The 17251-nt window shown below is 38.4% G+C and overlaps 1 protein-coding gene across 6 annotated transcripts in view; it reads left to right on the top strand.

The window, feature by feature from the left end:
- NFATC3 (nuclear factor of activated T cells 3) overlaps positions 1-17251 on the top strand; it is a 93617-nt gene that overhangs the window by 60054 nt on the left and 16312 nt on the right. For 5 of the 6 annotated variants that reach the window (XM_020885028.2, XM_020885031.2, XM_070451110.1 and 2 more), the window contains exons 7-9: positions 2448-2503; positions 3906-4032; positions 10045-11046. In XM_020885028.2, the coding sequence (XP_020740687.1) occupies positions 2448-2503; positions 3906-4032; positions 10045-11046 (1185 nt within the window). Of the gene's footprint in view, positions 1-2447; positions 2504-3905; positions 4033-10044; positions 11047-17251 lie in introns of those variants that run through there. The other variant, XM_070451113.1, reaches the window with a different exon arrangement.

Raw genomic sequence — 17251 nt, 5'->3', positions numbered from 1 at the left:
GTTTGGGATAAGAAGATACAAACTAAAAAAAAAAAAAGAAGATACAAACTACTATATATAAAATAGATGAACTGGGCCACTCTCTTAAACCATACACAAAAATGAACTCAAAATTGATTAAAGACTTAAATGTAAAACTTGAAACTGTAAAACTGGAAGAAAACTTAGGTAGTAAGCCGTGGTATAGGTCTTGACAGTGATTTTTTGAATCTGACACCAAAAGCAGCAACAGCAAAAATAAAAGGGACTACATCAAACTTAAAAAGCCGCACAACAAAAGAAACTGTCCACAAAATGAGAAAGCAGCCTACTGGATGAGAGAAAATATTTCCAAAGCACATAAAGAGCTCATACAGTTCAATAGTAAAAAATCAGACAATCCCAATTAAGAAATAAGCAGAAGATCCCAGTAGACATTTTTCCAAAGAAGAACATAGATAGCCAACAGATATGAAGATTCTCCACATTGTTAATCATCAGTGAAATGGAAGTCAAAACCATAGAGAGGGACTTGCCTGGTAGTCCAGTGGCTAAGACTTCATTCTCTCAACGCAGGGGTCTCAGGTTCATTTTCTGGTCAGGGAACTAGATCCCACATGCCACAGTGAAGACCTGGCAAAGCCCCAAAAAAAGAAAAACACAAAACTATAGATACCACCTCACACCTCTTAGAATGGCTATTATAAAAAAAAAAGCTAGAAAAAACAAGTGTTGGCAAGTCTGTGAACAAGAGGGAATTGTATACTGTTTGTGGGAATGTGAACTGATGGAGTCACTACAGAAAATATTTTGGAGGTTCCTCAGAAAATTTAAAGTAGAACTACTGTATGATCCCGAAGTTCCACTTCTGGGTATTTATCTGAAGAAAATAGACATACTAACTCAAAAAAATACACTCCCATGTTCATTGCCCAGTGTTTATAGTAGCCAAGACTCGGTTATAAGGACCCTGACGTCTGTGCTCCTAGTACATCCAGAATGCATCTTTATTAATTATTGTAACATCCACATTTCATTATAGTGAACTGTTTGTATTTGCCTTTCATCCACAGACAGAAAGTAGGGCATCCTGTCTGTTATTTCAGCAACCCAAAGTGCCTGGCAAGTTGAGACCCAGCAGATGATTGCTGAACTGAGCTGTAATTCTGAGTAGGCATAGCATTTGTGCACAGGGGTAGCTCATACTTAGTTGTTGGAGTGGAAAATGGTAGTCACAGTCTGGAAGGCATTTCACCGAGTCTTCACAGACCAGATGAAGTGATGCTAGCAGTGAAGATACTTGTATGGTTTTGTCACAGGGTGAATGCCCATGACATAAAAAGAATGCTTTAGAATAGCTGCACATTAGGCTGGAGTGGGAACACTAGCAGCAGATGGGGTGCTCCTAGGTCAACAAGTCACTTGTGATGAATAGGCAGAAAATGTGCTGGCCAGATAGTAAAGATCTGTGGTGACCCAGATCTGGAAAGCCTCGCAGATTGTTCACAAGACCATCTGTTTCTAAGAAGATCTTGACAAGCCACGCAATCCTAGAAAATGAAGTCTAGTAGGGGGAAACTAACATAGCAAGGGCTAGGGATTAAAAAAAACACACACACACAAAAAACGCAGCTGCATGAGTACACAGTGTGGGAGCTTGAGCTTGGCAGTAGGAAATGTGGCAGACTGAGGGACACTTGCCACACGCGAAGTGTCAGACACTTTCTTGATAGTGTAGCTGCTTCAGAAAACTTTTTTATTGACAGAGACACAGCATCTCTATGTGAGACAACAAGAGCCTCAGTCACTCTCTGTCATGTTGAATCATTTCTCACCTGGTCTCATTCAGTCCTCAGCCTGATGCATTTGGAGGGAGATGGTCACACTGGAAGACTGTTCAAAGAAGAGTGACCAGGAGGGCTAAAATATTGTTTAGGGAATAGATGTGGAACTAGAGGTGCTAGGCAGCAGAAAAGGAGACACAGGCAAACACAGATGCTTTTAAACATGTGAAATACTGTCTCACAGAGACACTCAAGATTTTTAGGGGGTGGCTACAAGGAGTAGTGCTTAGGCCAGAGGTTGGGTACTCGAAGGAGACATATCATGAAGATAGAGCAGTTTTCTAGCAGCAGTTATTATCCAAAGATGAGATGGGTTACTTGGTTAGGGAATGAGTTTCTCATTACTTTAAGGCACACAGTCAGAAAGAAGTTGGCCACCACTCTGTAGAGGTGTTCTCAGAAGATTTTCATACATCACTTAGTAGAATAAAGTCTGCAGGCCCTGCAAATTCAGGTAGCCTAAGATCTTTCTTCACACTTTTTCCCCCGTGGGTAGACATTTTCATAACAGAAGTCAGTGAGATAAAGATTCCTTTTGCCAATAAATTTGTGATACTAAATAAGTTAGATTTTGTTTGCATGCTTTTTGACTTCCTTTTAACTGTAAATTGTTTCTTTCACTAGATGGACGACCTCAGTGGGAAGTAGAAGGGAAGATAATCAAGGAAAAATGTCAAGGGGTAAGAAGTTTATTTCTTTGGAAATATTTGAGATGCTTAATGTGAAAATTAGATAATGTTGCTTTGTGGTATAGATGAGGAGTCTTTTTTAGAAGTTTGGACATGAGATAGATTGCCTTCCTGGTACTGAAATAAAGCTTAGGAAAGATAAACTGTTGGTGTCTTCCCCTTTTTTGTGCATAGGGAAGGAGAAATTAGAAATGAAAGATTATTGGAAGTTCTTACTGAGGTTATTGATTTACTTCTCTGAATTCAGTGAAGAGGTCAAATTCAGTGAAGAACTTTAAATAATGGGCAAAAAAATAGGAGGACAAGCCCTCAGGGGTTTTGTATTTAACACACTCTTTCCAACTCCTCCACAGTAAGCCTTCCAGGATTCAACACTGAAAGCTGTGATTCCTTCATCCTGGTTGGAATGGACACAGAATTTTCTCTGGGGTAGACAATACCTCTTCTCTCAGTGCTCTCCAAAGACCTAGAGAAGTTAGATTAAGGATTGTGGTTGATTTGGGGCTAAAAATTTTCTGTATGCATATGTAAGATTATTCTTGATATAGATACAGATTTTGTGTTTTGCCATTTAGGACATTTTCAATGTAAAATTTAACATAAAGGAGTTCCCTAGTGGTTAGGATTTAACACTTTTCCTGCTGTAGGCCAGGTTCAATCCCTGGTGAGGGAACTGAGATCCCTCAGGCCACACAGCGAGGCCAAGGGACAAAAATGATAAGAAATCTAAACTATAACACAATGTGGGAGCTATTAAACTTTGATTAAAAATTAGAACAAACTTTCACTTAAGATGTATGCTGTTGCTGCTAAGTCACTTCAGTCGTGTCCAACTCTGTGTGACCCCATAGACGGCAGCCCACCAGGCTCCCCCCGCTCCTGGGATTCTCCAGGCAAGAACACTGGAGTGGGTTGCCATTTCCTTCTCCAGCGCCTGAAAGTGAAAAGTGAAAGTGAAGTCGCTCAGTCGTGTCAGACTCTTAGCAACCCCATGGACTGCAGCCTCCCAGGCTCCTCTGTCCATGGGATATTCCAGGCAAGAGTACTGGTTGTGGGGTGCCATTGCCTTCTCCTAAGATATATAGTAACATGTAATATTTATTAGCACAAAATATCTGACTACATAGTAAATAATATGACTTTTGATTTCTGCTATAGCTAGAAACCTAAGTAGGTGAGTGAAAAGCAATTTCTCCTTTAATGGTTTACTTGAAAGAGCTTTTCTCTGTTAAGACTGAAGTATCCTTAGAGTAAATCCCCAGATGACTTATATGACCAGTTAATGTGCATAATGAGCCCAAGTAGTTAAGGCTCATGAGATGTGTTGAGTTTAGCAGGTGCATTTCATTTTTAGTTCTGAGTGTAACACAATCTTGCTTTCCATGCTCCTTAGGCTCACATTGTCCTTGAAGTTCCTCCATATCATAACCCAGCAGTTACAACTGCAGTGCAGGTGCACTTTTATCTTTGCAATGGCAAGAGGAAAAAAAGCCAGTCTCAACGTTTTACTTACACACCAGGTACGAGGAGTTATTGTGACGGTTTACTATACAGCTTTCTTTCATAATGAATAAAAAGTTATTCAGTGAATCCTGTATTAGTTAGTGTGTTTAAGATAGGGTGCTTATAATGAATAAAAATCCCAACATATGCCTCATCTGTGAAGTTTGTATTTACTTTAAATATTAGATCTGATAACAGTTATTTTTTGTTGTCTTTTGTCATAAGGAAATTAGAAGGTTGAATGTAGATTTGAAGTCTATTTTTCAGGAGTTACCAAAGGTCACCAGCACTGTTGGAAGGATAGATGTCTGAATACGTGTGAACTTTTCCTTCTGCCCTTATCACTGCAAAAAAGCAGTGTGCCTGTTTTGTAGTATATTCATCTCAACCATTTCCAATCAAAATGGAAAATTTCTCCTTAAATTTTTCATTTGGCAAGCAGCAACTATAGCATGTGTTGGCTTTGGGGGAGTATAACATTGATGGCAGAATTCCTGATTTTATAGAGACACCCTAACAAAGAAGACTTCCACACCTCTTTCTGCAGCAGCTCAAGTGCTGTAATTTTCCAGGTCTGGATTGTGACACACAAATAGTATATGCACTAATTCATGCTGATGTTTACATTCTTAGAGAACAAACATTTATAGAGGTCTTCTCTGTGCTAGATGCTGTATTATTAGTCATCAGATCATACGATGAGAAAAAAAATTGTAGTGAAGCTTATTCTCCAAAACTTATTCTTATAAAAACTTTTAAAGGGTTTATTGTAAATGAAAAGAACAAACACTGTGTTTGAGAGGGTTCTGGTTATTAGGCATTCATTTGTCACCATATTCTTTTTAAAGCCTGGCTGTATTTCATTTATAGCCTCTGAATACTGCTTATATTCCAGAATCTGAAAATTATTATTACTTGACCATGTTAATACATTACTTGGTAATAAAATATTTCAGATAATTTTCAAACCTTTGAACTAAGGATTTTGGTTAGCCATTTCATTTATGCATTAATTCAGTAAGTATTTAAGAATGCACACTAAGTGAGCAAAACCTCTCTTAGTTTCTCTCTCATGGAGCTTATAATCTAGTGGAACAACTAGAAGCTAATAAATCTCTAAATAAATAATTTATAAATTTGTAGTTAGAAACATATAAGAACTGTTAAGGAAAGGGAAGCAATGCTGTGGGTGAAAATAACAGGGATTCTTGCTAGGCTAACTGGTTGTGAGAAGACTTCTATGAGGAAGTGATGCTTGAGTTAATAACTGAAAAATAATAGTAACAGTTTATAATTATATAACATTAACTGTTTTAGTACTGTTCTCAGCCCTTTCTGTATTCATTTAATCCTCTTAATAAACCTGTGGGGTAGGTTGTTGCCTTATTTTACAAATGAGGACACTGAGTGGCTAAGTAATGTACCCAAGGTCTCACAGCATATATTCTAGAGCCAAACATCATATATAGTCAGGTTCCAGAGTCTGGGCTCCTAACTTAACCTAGACTACATCCATTTGTTCATTTATTTAGCAAACAGAGCATTTCTTGTGTGCCAGGTGCTATTCTAAGCAGTTTATACAAACGAACTCATTTATTCTCCCATAATGCTATAAGGGTATAAGTCCCTTGGACTGCAAGGAGATCCAACTAGTCCATCCTAAAGGAGATCAGTCCTTGGTGTTCATGGAGGGACTGATGTTGAAGCTGAAACTCCAATACTTTGGCCACCTGATGCGGAGAGCTGACTCATTGGAAAAGACCCTGATGCTGGGAAAGATTGAGGGCAGGAGGAGAAGGGGACGACAGAGGATGAGGTGGTTGGATGGCATTACCGACACAATGGACATGGGTTTGGATGAACTATGGGAGTTGGTGATGGACAGGGAGGCCTGGCGTACTGTGGTTCATGGGGTTGCAAGGAGTTGGACACGACTGAGGGACTGAACTGGACTGAACGCTATAAGGTAGATGGTGTTGCCCTCCCCATTTGGCAAGTGAGTGAACTGAGATCTTATAGCTAATAAAGGCAAACATGAGATATGAATCTTTGCAGTATGGCTGAATAGTCTGTACTGTTAATTACTGTTAGATAAAGAGTGGGAAAACATTCCACATAAAGGCTGTAGCACATGCAAAGGCCTTGTGGTTGGTTGGATCAGATAGTATTAAAAGAGTTGTAAGAAGTGAACTTTAACAGGGAGGTGACATGATCAGATCTGTATTTCAAAAATGATTTTTCCTATGGTTCTTCTGTCAGTTTATAAGATGTCAATGACCAGTGTAGTCTTTCCTCAGATTAACTAACTATAGAGTGTGAAATTTATGTAGGAGAGACCCAGGAAGGATAAAATGTGATTCAAACAGCTAGCGTATTTTGAGTATACAAAGGTGAGAAAGAGCATCAGTGATGATAAAGAATATCAGGTTTCTGAGAAGAGTGGGAAAGGATAGGATTTAAGATATCCCAATTGGCATGGACTTTAAATCGAAAAGAAACAGGAGGGAAGGAAAAGGAGATGAACAAGATGGATGTACATTAGGAACGTTTATAGACTTAGTAGTGGAGAGTTTAAGGAGTTTCCAAATGATAGCTTCAGTTTTGTTTCTATAAAGAATGACATGCAGCCTCCTTCTGTGAGCAGAGAGAAGAGAATGTGGGTGATTTGGCAGTTTAATGGTGTGGAGAAATATGAAAAAGTTATTATAAAGAGAGGGGAGAGTAAGTTACCACGAAAACCTAATAAGATAATCAAAGGACACCTTTGATGTTGATATTGGCAAATTTATGGATACTAATTAGCTCTCCTGTGTAAATTTCTTAAGCAGCACTCAGATTCTTCAGGGCAGGTGGTGAATTATGAATTATAGGGCTCATCCAGGGTCCAAGAATGTTACTAAATTCTTTTGAGATGAGGAACTATAGAATCTAACCTGAATAAGAAGGAAGAGAGCTTCTGGGGTTGGGGAAAAAAGGCACTAGGGTCAGCATGTTAGAGGTGTTGATTACTACCATCGTAGTGGTGGTAGCGGGCAGACAGAAAGGAGCAAATATCATGCCTCTACATTATCAACTCTTGAAGTGAGAAAAACAATATAAAAGCAGAGTCCTAGAGGGCATTACGTATGAGAATGGAAATCACTGGGGCCCTGGAGTGCAGGGAGAACGTTGGATTGGACTAGAGCTGTCATCACTGGCCTTGTGGTTGACAGAATGCAAATCAGGTGGCACATGCTAGTGAAGGACAAGGGGACACACAAGTGTTTGGATAGTCCTTATTCTGCTTGATTATTACCTTTTGTCTATAACATTTGACTTTTTTCACTTTCTTTCTAAAATGAAATTTTGAATAAGGTTTTTACAAAGGCGAATATGTTACTGTGAATGTTTTTAAAGGACAAGTTGAAAAATTTTTTTAAAGCATCCATATTCTCTTTCACTCTATCATTCTCTTCTTTAGATCCTTTAATTCCATGTATAGCCACATCATTTTAAAAATAGAAATGAGACCATACTGTCTTATATGTACTAATTTTATAACCTGAACATTTTTATTTTCCCTATCAGCAGATAAGTTTACAGAATCTTAATAGCTTTTTAGTATTCTACTGTATTGACCCTTTGTTATGGTAGAGTTATTATGTTTGTCTTATTAATTTGTATGAATGCTTTATAGTAGAGATTTTAGCCATTTTGTGTGTAACAATAATTCCTTTTTAATTTTTACTTATAAAAACTTTATATATTTGTAAGTTGCTTATTTTTAATTAAAGGATTTCTTCATTTGCCTCCTTTTTGGCAACTTTCTCACAATATGGATCTGACCACTATCAGTATCCAGTGGGGGAATAATCATTAACTACAAGTGGCTAATTTAAAAACAAATTGTTTTTAATTAGGGATTATATTTAGTATTATTTGTCCCACAATCCATTGCTTTCTAGAATGAAGACAGTTCGCAGCATATGTGTATGATTTACACATTAACCTTACCACAGGCGGTAATACAGCACACAGCCCTTCCCTAGGTTTCAGCTACTTGATCTTCTGCCCAGCTTGTATTCAATAGTTTCAGAACTTCCAATGTGGGGAACCCTGCCCCCACCCCAGAGAAAGTGTATCTCCCTCTGAAGTCCAGCAGAAGTTATTTGTACATGGGGATACCATCTGAGCTCTGGTTTTTGGAATCATGGGGATTTTTCAGACAGCATTAGAGCCAAACTCTCACATATAATGTTTTGCTTGTGGGAGGGTATAGTCTGTATTCTAAATAGTTGACTGGGTAAAGTGACTTTTATATTTTGGTTGTTTTGATTGGGAGGAAGAGCATGCCTTACAGTCAGAAGATCAAATCTCAGTTCTGCCACAGACTGTATCTACTGGCTAACCTCTGTAAAAGAGGATATAATACTAAACAGTGATTTTCAAATTGTTTGGATTGTTTTCTTCTTCAAATAAGGGCTTCCTAGGAGGCACAGTGGTAAAGAATCTGTCTGCCAATGTAGGAGACACGGGTATGATCCCTGGATTGGGAAGATACCCTGGAGGAGGAAATGGCAACCCACTCCAGTATTCTTGCCTGGGAAATCCCATGGACAGAGAAGCCTGGCAGGCTACAGTCTATGGGGGTCACAAAGAGTCAGGTGTGACTGAGCACAGCACATATTCTTCAAATAAAGTCTTATGCAAAAAGCAGTTTTATGAGAATAAAGCTGGCTTGGGTGCTCTTTTAGCACTGGAAAGGGAAGTCCAGAGCTGTTACTCTTTGGATCCTATTCTATATCCATCACTTGAAGAAGAGTGTAAGACTTCTTATGGTTTGAAAACCAGTAGACCAGTTGATCTTTTTTTTCCTCCTGGATTCCTCTGTTCTTCAGCATTCTAGATTTGAGAAATAGCTTGTATAATACAAAAGGTAGAATTAATCTATTTCCAAAACTCGTCTCATTGTAGATATTGTAAGATATGTTTAACTATTTCCCTCCAAACAAGAATAAATTACCTTAGACCAGCATTGAGGACGTTATGTTGGAGTCTGAATTCCTTATAGACCAAAAGAATAATTCTTGATGTGGCAGAGTGAACATGCACTTGATTCAGTAGAGCGGAGTTCTCAGACTGGATACCCAGATATTGGTCAGGAAAGTAGAAATAAGGATTAGATCACACACAAAAACGTGGATGTTATGCTGTAGTTTTCAGTCCCTTGGTGTCCTTTTTAGTACATGATAACCAACCATTTATGTAACCAAGGATCCCAGCTGTTCCATTCAGGATTAAAGGATGAGAATAGGCTTTCTTGGATATTCTCCCTCCTTATGTAGAAATATGACTCTGGGTATAGGATTCACTGTGGCTTTCCTGAGACCAGAGTTGGAGTCAAAGTAAAAGATGAAAAAAATCCAATAGTCCAGGGACAGAGTTCTAGTTCTGCCAAAGTCAGAAGAAAAGTACATCAAGACATTAGGGGGAGAAGAAAAAAGACATTAGAGAGATCAGGAACCAGTAGACACAGTGAACCAAACTTGAAATACCTGAACAAGAATCAGAAGGCAGAAAAACCTGTGTTCAAGACCTAATGATATCACTTAGCTGCTGTGAGATCTTAGTGTCTTTAATCTCTTCAGTATAGTCATCTATGAGGCAGGGTAATAATAATCTCTACCTCATAAAGATCTTCGGGTTTTAAAAAAATTATTTATTTTTAGATAGATAATATATATACATGGTGAAAAGCATTCAAAAGGCCCTAAAACTTTTTACGGTAAAAAGTAAGTCTTCTCCTATTCACCTAGTTTCCCTTCCCAGTAGTAAACCCAACAGTTATCAGTTTCTTGTGCATCTTTCCAGAGGTATCCATACATATTAAGCAAAAACATATGTTTAAATTATCTGGCTTCCCTGAAGCCTTTTGAGTTTTTAACCCCTGACTTGAATGTATGATATAGTTGTATAGCCTAGAATGAAGCCCATTCATAATTATTTTATGTATTATGTAATAACATTTGCTTTAATCTCTTCCTTTTCAGTTTTGATGAAGCAAGAACACAGAGAAGAGATTGACTTGTCTTCAGTTCCGCCATTGCCTCATCCTGCCCAGACTCAGAGGACTTCTTCAGATACAGGACACCTACACGACAGCATACTCTCTGCACAGAGAAGCTTGGTTTGTCCCATCCAGCAAACATATGCATCCATGGTAACCGCATCCCATCTGCCACAGCTGCAGTGTAGGGATGAGAGTGCTGGTAAAGAACAGCATATGATATCTTCTTCAGTTGTGCACCAGCCTTTTCAAGTCACACCAACACCTCCTATGGGGTCTTCCTATCAGCCTATGCAAACTAATGTTGTATTCAATGGACCAACGTGTCTTCCTATTAATGCTGCCTCTAGTCAAGAATTTGATCCAGTTTTGTTTCAGCAGGATGCAACGCTTCCTAATTTAATAAATCTTGGCTGTCAAACACCATCATCCATACCTTTTCATTCTTCAAATTCAGGCTCAACAGGACATCTCTTAGCCCACACACCTCATTCTGTGCAGACCCTGCCTCATCTGCAGTCAATGGGATACCATTGTTCAAACACAGGACAAAGATCTCTTTCTTCTCCAGTGGCCGATCAGGTCACAGGTCAGCCTTCCTCTCAGTTACAACCCATTACGTATGGTCCTTCACATTCAGGGACTGCTACAACTGCTTCCCCAGCAGCCTCTCATCCCTTGGCTAATTCGCCACTTTCTGGGCCACCATCTCCTCAGCTGCAGCGTATGCCTTACCAGTCTCCTAGCTCAGGAACTGCCTCATCACCATCTCTAGCCACCAGAATGCATTCTGGACAGCACTCAACTCAAGCACAAAGTACAGGCCAGGGAAATATTTCTGCACCTTCATCCTTATTATGTCACAGTTTGTGTGATCCAGCTTCATTTCCACCTGATGAGGCAACTGTGAACATTAAACCTGAACCTGAAGAGCAGGAACCTAATTTTTCTACAATTGGTCTGCAGGACATCACTTTAGATGATGGTAAGTTCATCTTTATGTTCTTGAAGCAGTGACCATTCAGGAACTGCCTTCTCTTAAGTCTTGAGAAAGTTACTATTGATTGTTTATTGCACATGGTTGGGCTTTTTAATAAGTTGCTGTTACTAGAAATATGTTAATATATTACTCTAGAGAGAGAGACATGAACATACATGCTTTAAAGTCTATTTTACCACTTATATCTGTTGCGAAGGCTAAGACCTTGAGTAATAATAATCTACCACCTATTTGTGATGGAACTGAAGATGTGAGCTTTATTGGGCACTTTTTCTTCCAGAACATGTAGTGAGGTCGCAGCATCTAGAGAATGGAATTCAGAAATGTTAATGCAGTAAACATTGCAGAATCCCATCCCTTTGCAAGAAACAGAGTCAGATGCTAGAAATACTAGAAATGCATCAGGGTAGAGTTCCTGTCCTTGAGGGGAGTCTTCACAAGTAAAGAACCTGCTTCTCTGTGGCCCTGCCAGCTTGCCGAGTCAGATAGTGATGATGGTACAAGTCCAGACTGGTTTGCTGCTTCTGGTACAACTGTTGGCACCGTGATAAAAAGAAGCTATTTATATAAATGTAACAAGTTGGTGTGTAGACCTCTGTTTTTATGAAATCATAAATTGGACAGCAGATTCTGTGGTATTAATTTAATAGTTGAAAATTCCCCCAAGATAGAATTTTCAGGTGATAATTTTAGAGTTTATTCTTGGTTTTATCATTTATATGGTAGTGAAAAACTCTAAATAGGAATGCGGTGAAAGCTAGCTGTAATATTTTTTCAGTATGAAATATGGAAATAGAATTTTAGTTCTGATTCTGTAATCTATTGAAAAGTTAACTCTAGGTCAGTCCTCTCCTTTATACATCTGGAGAGGCTATTTACTACTTGGTTGCAAAGCTGGTGTTAAATTCCACATTTTAAGCAAAAGAGAAAAGAAAGATAAATAAAATGATAAATTGTGGGAACCCCTACCCCTATCCCCGACTTGACACCACGGCTTTACTGTCATATTAGTACATGAGGATACAATGATACAGTAGGTCTTAGTCACTTACAACCAAGATATAAAAGCAGCACATTAGGAGATCAGCAAAAAGATGTGAAAGATTCTATGAGAAGGATTCAGAGAGGCTTCCTTGAGGAGATGACATTTAAGCCAGTCTTGGAGGGTGAGTATATTTTTCAGTAACTGAGGATCAATCACTTCTTAACCTTTTGGCTAAGATCAAGTGTAGTATCAGAAAATGAGTATCAAAGGGAAAATCAGACAACAGAAGCAGAAACATAAAGCTGTGTCTGGGAAAGCATGATTATCTGTGGCTGGAGGGCAGATGGCAAGTAGAGGATGGCTTTCAAAGTGCCAAGGGGATTGGCCAGGTCATTTGTGTGTAAACAAAAGGTATAATAAACTAAAGCAAAACCTAGAATTTTCATAGCATTGTTATCTAATTAAACTCTTAACTAAATCGTCTCAGTTCAGTTCAGTTGCTCAGTCATGTCCAACTCTTTGCAACACCATGGACTGCAGCATGCCAGGCTTCCCTGCCCATCACCAACTCCCAGAGCTTGCTCAAACAACATGTCCATCGAATTGGTGATGCCATCCAGTCACCTCATGCTCTGTCCGAATCCTCTAGATAGCTTCATTTAGAGAATTAGGCTTTCTGAAGGTCACATAGCTGGTAAGTTGTAGAGCTGAGACTGGAATCAGATCTTCTCAGTCTAGTCTTTTTTTTTTTTTTTCTTTTGCAGCACTGCAGCTGCCCCCACCAATAGCAGGCCATGATGGTTAGAACTAACTGAGTGCTTAATGGGATCCCCCAAGCTTTTTTTTGTTCCTCGAGAATAGTGGAATATTATCTAGAATGCATATGTAGAATTTCACTGCATGAATATGCGTACACAACTGCATCTGATTCGTCACACTTGTATTGCTTTCAGGGCTTGTGTTTAAAATTTTAGTCCCTGAAACATAGGATGAGACCTGGAGTGTGATAACCTACCTCTTCAATAATGGCACTGAAGATACAAAATTTATTAAGCAGGTCTCATGGTATATTCCAGCTCATTTTCTTCCCAATGAAGACTTTTTCTTCTAAAAAGACACCAAAACTAGAATTTACTCTTTCTAATTTACTACAGACAGTGATTTGGGGGCACAGCAAATTGGAACTTTTAGAAAGGTTTTATGAAGATTTTGTTTCATCTTTTGAATATGTGAAGATGTATTGCAGAAACAGAGAATCTGGAAAAATGAGATCTATGAGGGCAAGTAAAAAAGCAGTTTCAGTTTTGTTCCATTCACAGTTAAGCAAAGTTCCCAGATTGTAGCCCCACAGAGGATAAGGATTGGCTACGGAATTCCCTCATTGCCACCTGTCTGGAGACCTGACAGGAGCTCAGTGGTGCTAGTCATAATTAAAGAGGGGTTTGGGGGATTAAAATACACTCCTGGGCATCTTGGATTGTATACCTTGGCTGGATTGTATATCTTGGATTATACATCTTAGATGTATAATTTTTCCATTTTGGTGCTTAACATGAACTCTAAAATGAATTTTTGATATTTGCCAACTGACTCATTGATTACGTTATTTAGATTTGCCATTGAAGGTAAACTTCTAGATGCTTAGAAAATCCTACGGTTCTGCAGAGTTTTAATATAAATTCATTAAAAAACAACAATTATGTATTTCATAGGCCTTGAACTCTGAAATGTCCACTTTCTGGTAAGCTTTAAAATAAGTCATAAATACCCATCCAGTATTCTTGCCTGGGAAATCCCATGAACAGAGGAGCCTGGTGGGCTACAATCCATGGAGTTGTGAACAGACACGATTGAATGACTGAGCATCCTATACACATACATACATATGATAAAATTTAATTTACAAATTAGGTACAGTAGGAGATTAACAATAAGTATTAATAAAGTAGAGTAATTAAAAAAAAGTAAGCCATGAAACATACCAAAAATAATTGGAAGTATACTACTTAAAGTGAACTTTGCAATTAACTTGAGCTCAGGTTTTATTTTAACTTTTCTATATTGTGCTAAGCATTAAGTACAGAGTAATTTTTCACTCTGCAACTAGAAGACATGAGTAATTTTTTAAAAAATTTGTGTTATACTAGTTAAATAATGAAGTGAGTGAAGTTGCTCAGTCATGTCCGACTCTTTGTGACCCCGTGGACTGTAGCCTACCAGGCTCCTCCATCCATGGGATTCTCCAGGCCAGAATACTGGAGTGGGTTGCCATTTCCTTCTCCAGGGGATCTTTCCGACCCAGGGATCAAACCTGGGTCTCCCATGTTGCAGGCAGGTGCTTTAATCTCTGAGCCACCAGGGAAGGAGAAATGTATTTATCATCTAATCCTAATAACTTTTATTAATCCTGTTTCTGTTTTATATTTATTTATCCCTTTTTTAAATCAAATTAAAGCAAATAAAATGTCCTTTTTATTTTTGCGATTTCTAATTAAAATAGAATTTGTCAAGAATCATTCAAACTTGTCTGTTACCTTTAGTTATGCAGACATTAACACCTTAATTTTCATTATAAATTCAGTGACATTTAATAGAGAAGATATTAGTGCACCTCAGCTTGGAAATTCAAGACTTACAGAATTGAAAATAATATAGCTCCCTCATTTTATAGGTAGAGGATCTGAGTTTTACAGAGCTTAAGGTATTCATCCAGGTTAACACTGATTTAATAGCAGAGTAAAACCCAACTCTGAAAAATAAATAAATAAAACCCAAATCTGAGCTCCTAATTCAGAACTCCAGGAGTTTTTTCAGTATTTGCAGTCATGTTTCTCATCAGTCTCTGGCCTGAAACTGTGGATGTGAAGCATCCACAGGGTAGCATCTGTTCAGCAGAACAGGTGAGAGAAAATGCTATTTTCTCAGCAGATCCTTGGTTTGTGAGAGGGACCAGGGCAATCTTAAAATTTTAGATTCTCATTAGAGATGATGTCTTAAAGCCTCTCTATGCTGTCCTCCTCTTTCACACTGGAATTCATTTTCTGTTGTCCCTAGTAATATTATATTCCTGTCAGTCTCTTCCTCTCCAGCTGTTTGGAACATCTCAGGGCCTTTTAAGTTCCAACTGCCCTTGTTCTGTGTGGGCTCTGATGTGTCTGGAATCATACAGAATAAATCTAATCATTCTTCTGTAATAATCCTTCATGTGTGTGAATCTTTATCTCTTTTCCTAAGTCTTAAAAACACTTGAGCAATTTCATCCTTCCCTCAGCCTCGCCAACATGCTTGTTTCCTTCTGTCTGAACCCTGGAGTTTAGTTCATTTTCATAGTGCCATATCCAGAAGACAACACTCTAGCCAGCTCAAAAATGGATTGGGGCTATCACCTTCCTCGTTCAGAAAACTTTGTCAGTTTGGTGTTAGGTCAGGGGATTTTCTTAGCTCCATCTTGCTGTTAATTTAGTGAGTCATAAGTACTAGTCATTAGTCATAACTGAATCATGTCTATTTTGTATCCCCACCCCATGCCCTACCTCCATGGAATTTTTACATGTATTGTTTTTAGAACCCAAGACTAAACTTTGCAATTATCCTTCTTTGGTTTCATTTTGAAGTGATTTGGGCTCCTCACATTAATCTTCCAGGCTTAAGTGAGTCTCAAACATTTTCAGAGTAATGTGGCTTCCTCCTCAGAGGGGTTTATTCCTCGGGATAATAGCAACAGCAGAATACCAACCTTTACCAATTGATGTTCTCTTTCAAAGAGTCTCCTTGGAAGGCTTGTTATATATACTTATTCAACCAGTTAGAATATTATTATTGTTCAAAACTCCTTTGCTGCTTTTTTTCCTTGCTACCTAGATGTATTGATACTATTGTCGCTGCTTGACAAGCATGTGCTACAGCTGAGTTTTTACTCCAGTGTTAAAGTTTGTGTGCCTGGAACTGTAATTGTTCCTAAACATTTCTGTGCTTTATTGTGTGCATGTCCCAGATTTGGACCAAGTGATATACATTAAATCAGTACAAAAATGTAGAAATTGTCACAGCTGTATTTTAAGCATTTTTAATTAAGATTATAATATTGTTAAACTAGTCTTAGACCTTTAAATGCAGGTTCTTCTAAGTTGTGATTGAGCTGAAATCAATGAGAACTTTCCATTAGAATCCCTCAGTTCCCTCTTGTCCTGGTCTGTTCACAAACTAACAGAATCGCAGCTGCAGCTCTTCAGCAGAGAAGAGGGTACACGTTAAATATAGCCTGACCTGCTGCTGTGGTGAAAACTGACACTACCACTTGCAGGCTCTGCAGTAACATGCTGATCCTGAATGTAGGGCAATTGCTAATTTGACTGTAAACAGGGACTCTAGATGTGACCTCAGCTATTGTGGTTCGGTATAGGTGACAAGCACATGAACCTGCTTTCAAGTTCCTAGGGAAAGATAAGTGCAAGATTCAGGTGATTAACTTGAATGGGAGAATCAGGATGCTGGTATGGAGGAGCAGCACAGCTAATATTGTCAGTGTTCTAGTCCACCTGTTGGATGCTCCTTTTACTAGTGTTTGTTGTATTTAAATAAATGAACAAATGCATAGCTAATGATGAGGATGGGTCACAAATGAGGTGTTTAGTCACTTAGGGACTCAGAAGTGGAGGAAGGTAGATAATAATGAACGTTCTCTTTTAACCTGGATTCAACGATTCTTATGAATACTCTACTGGGAGGTGTGTATGGGCTATCCAGCCTTAAACATATTTATGATGAATAATTCCAGAGGCCAAAAGTTCCCATAAATAATACCCACTGTGTAGATACCCTATTTGAACAACTTGACACTAAAAATCCTCTGGGTGTTGCTTTGAGTTAATGATAGAGCTGTAAAAAACTCGTTCAGTCATTTCATACAGTGTTTTCCCATGAGAAAACCCAGTTTGTTTTTGAAATTTTAAGAATTCAGTAAATTAAAAAAAAAAGAATTCAGTAAATTATGTATAACGTAAAGCTTAACCGTTTTAACCACTTTAAGTGTACAGTCCAGTGACATTAAGTACATTCACAGTTGGGTGTAGTCATCACTGCTGTCTATTTAGAAAACTTTTTCATCACCCTAAGCAACAGCTCTATAGGCATTAAGTAGTAATTCCTCATTATCTCATCCTAGTCCAGCTGTGGTCACCTCTGTTCAGCTTTCTATTTCTATAA

This window comes from Odocoileus virginianus, chromosome 20 (assembly GCF_023699985.2).
Source record: "Odocoileus virginianus isolate 20LAN1187 ecotype Illinois chromosome 20, Ovbor_1.2, whole genome shotgun sequence".
Taxonomy (NCBI): Eukaryota; Metazoa; Chordata; class Mammalia; order Artiodactyla; family Cervidae; genus Odocoileus; species Odocoileus virginianus.
Note: the sequence above shows the minus strand (reverse complement) of the source record. Positions and strands in the feature narration are given on the sequence as shown.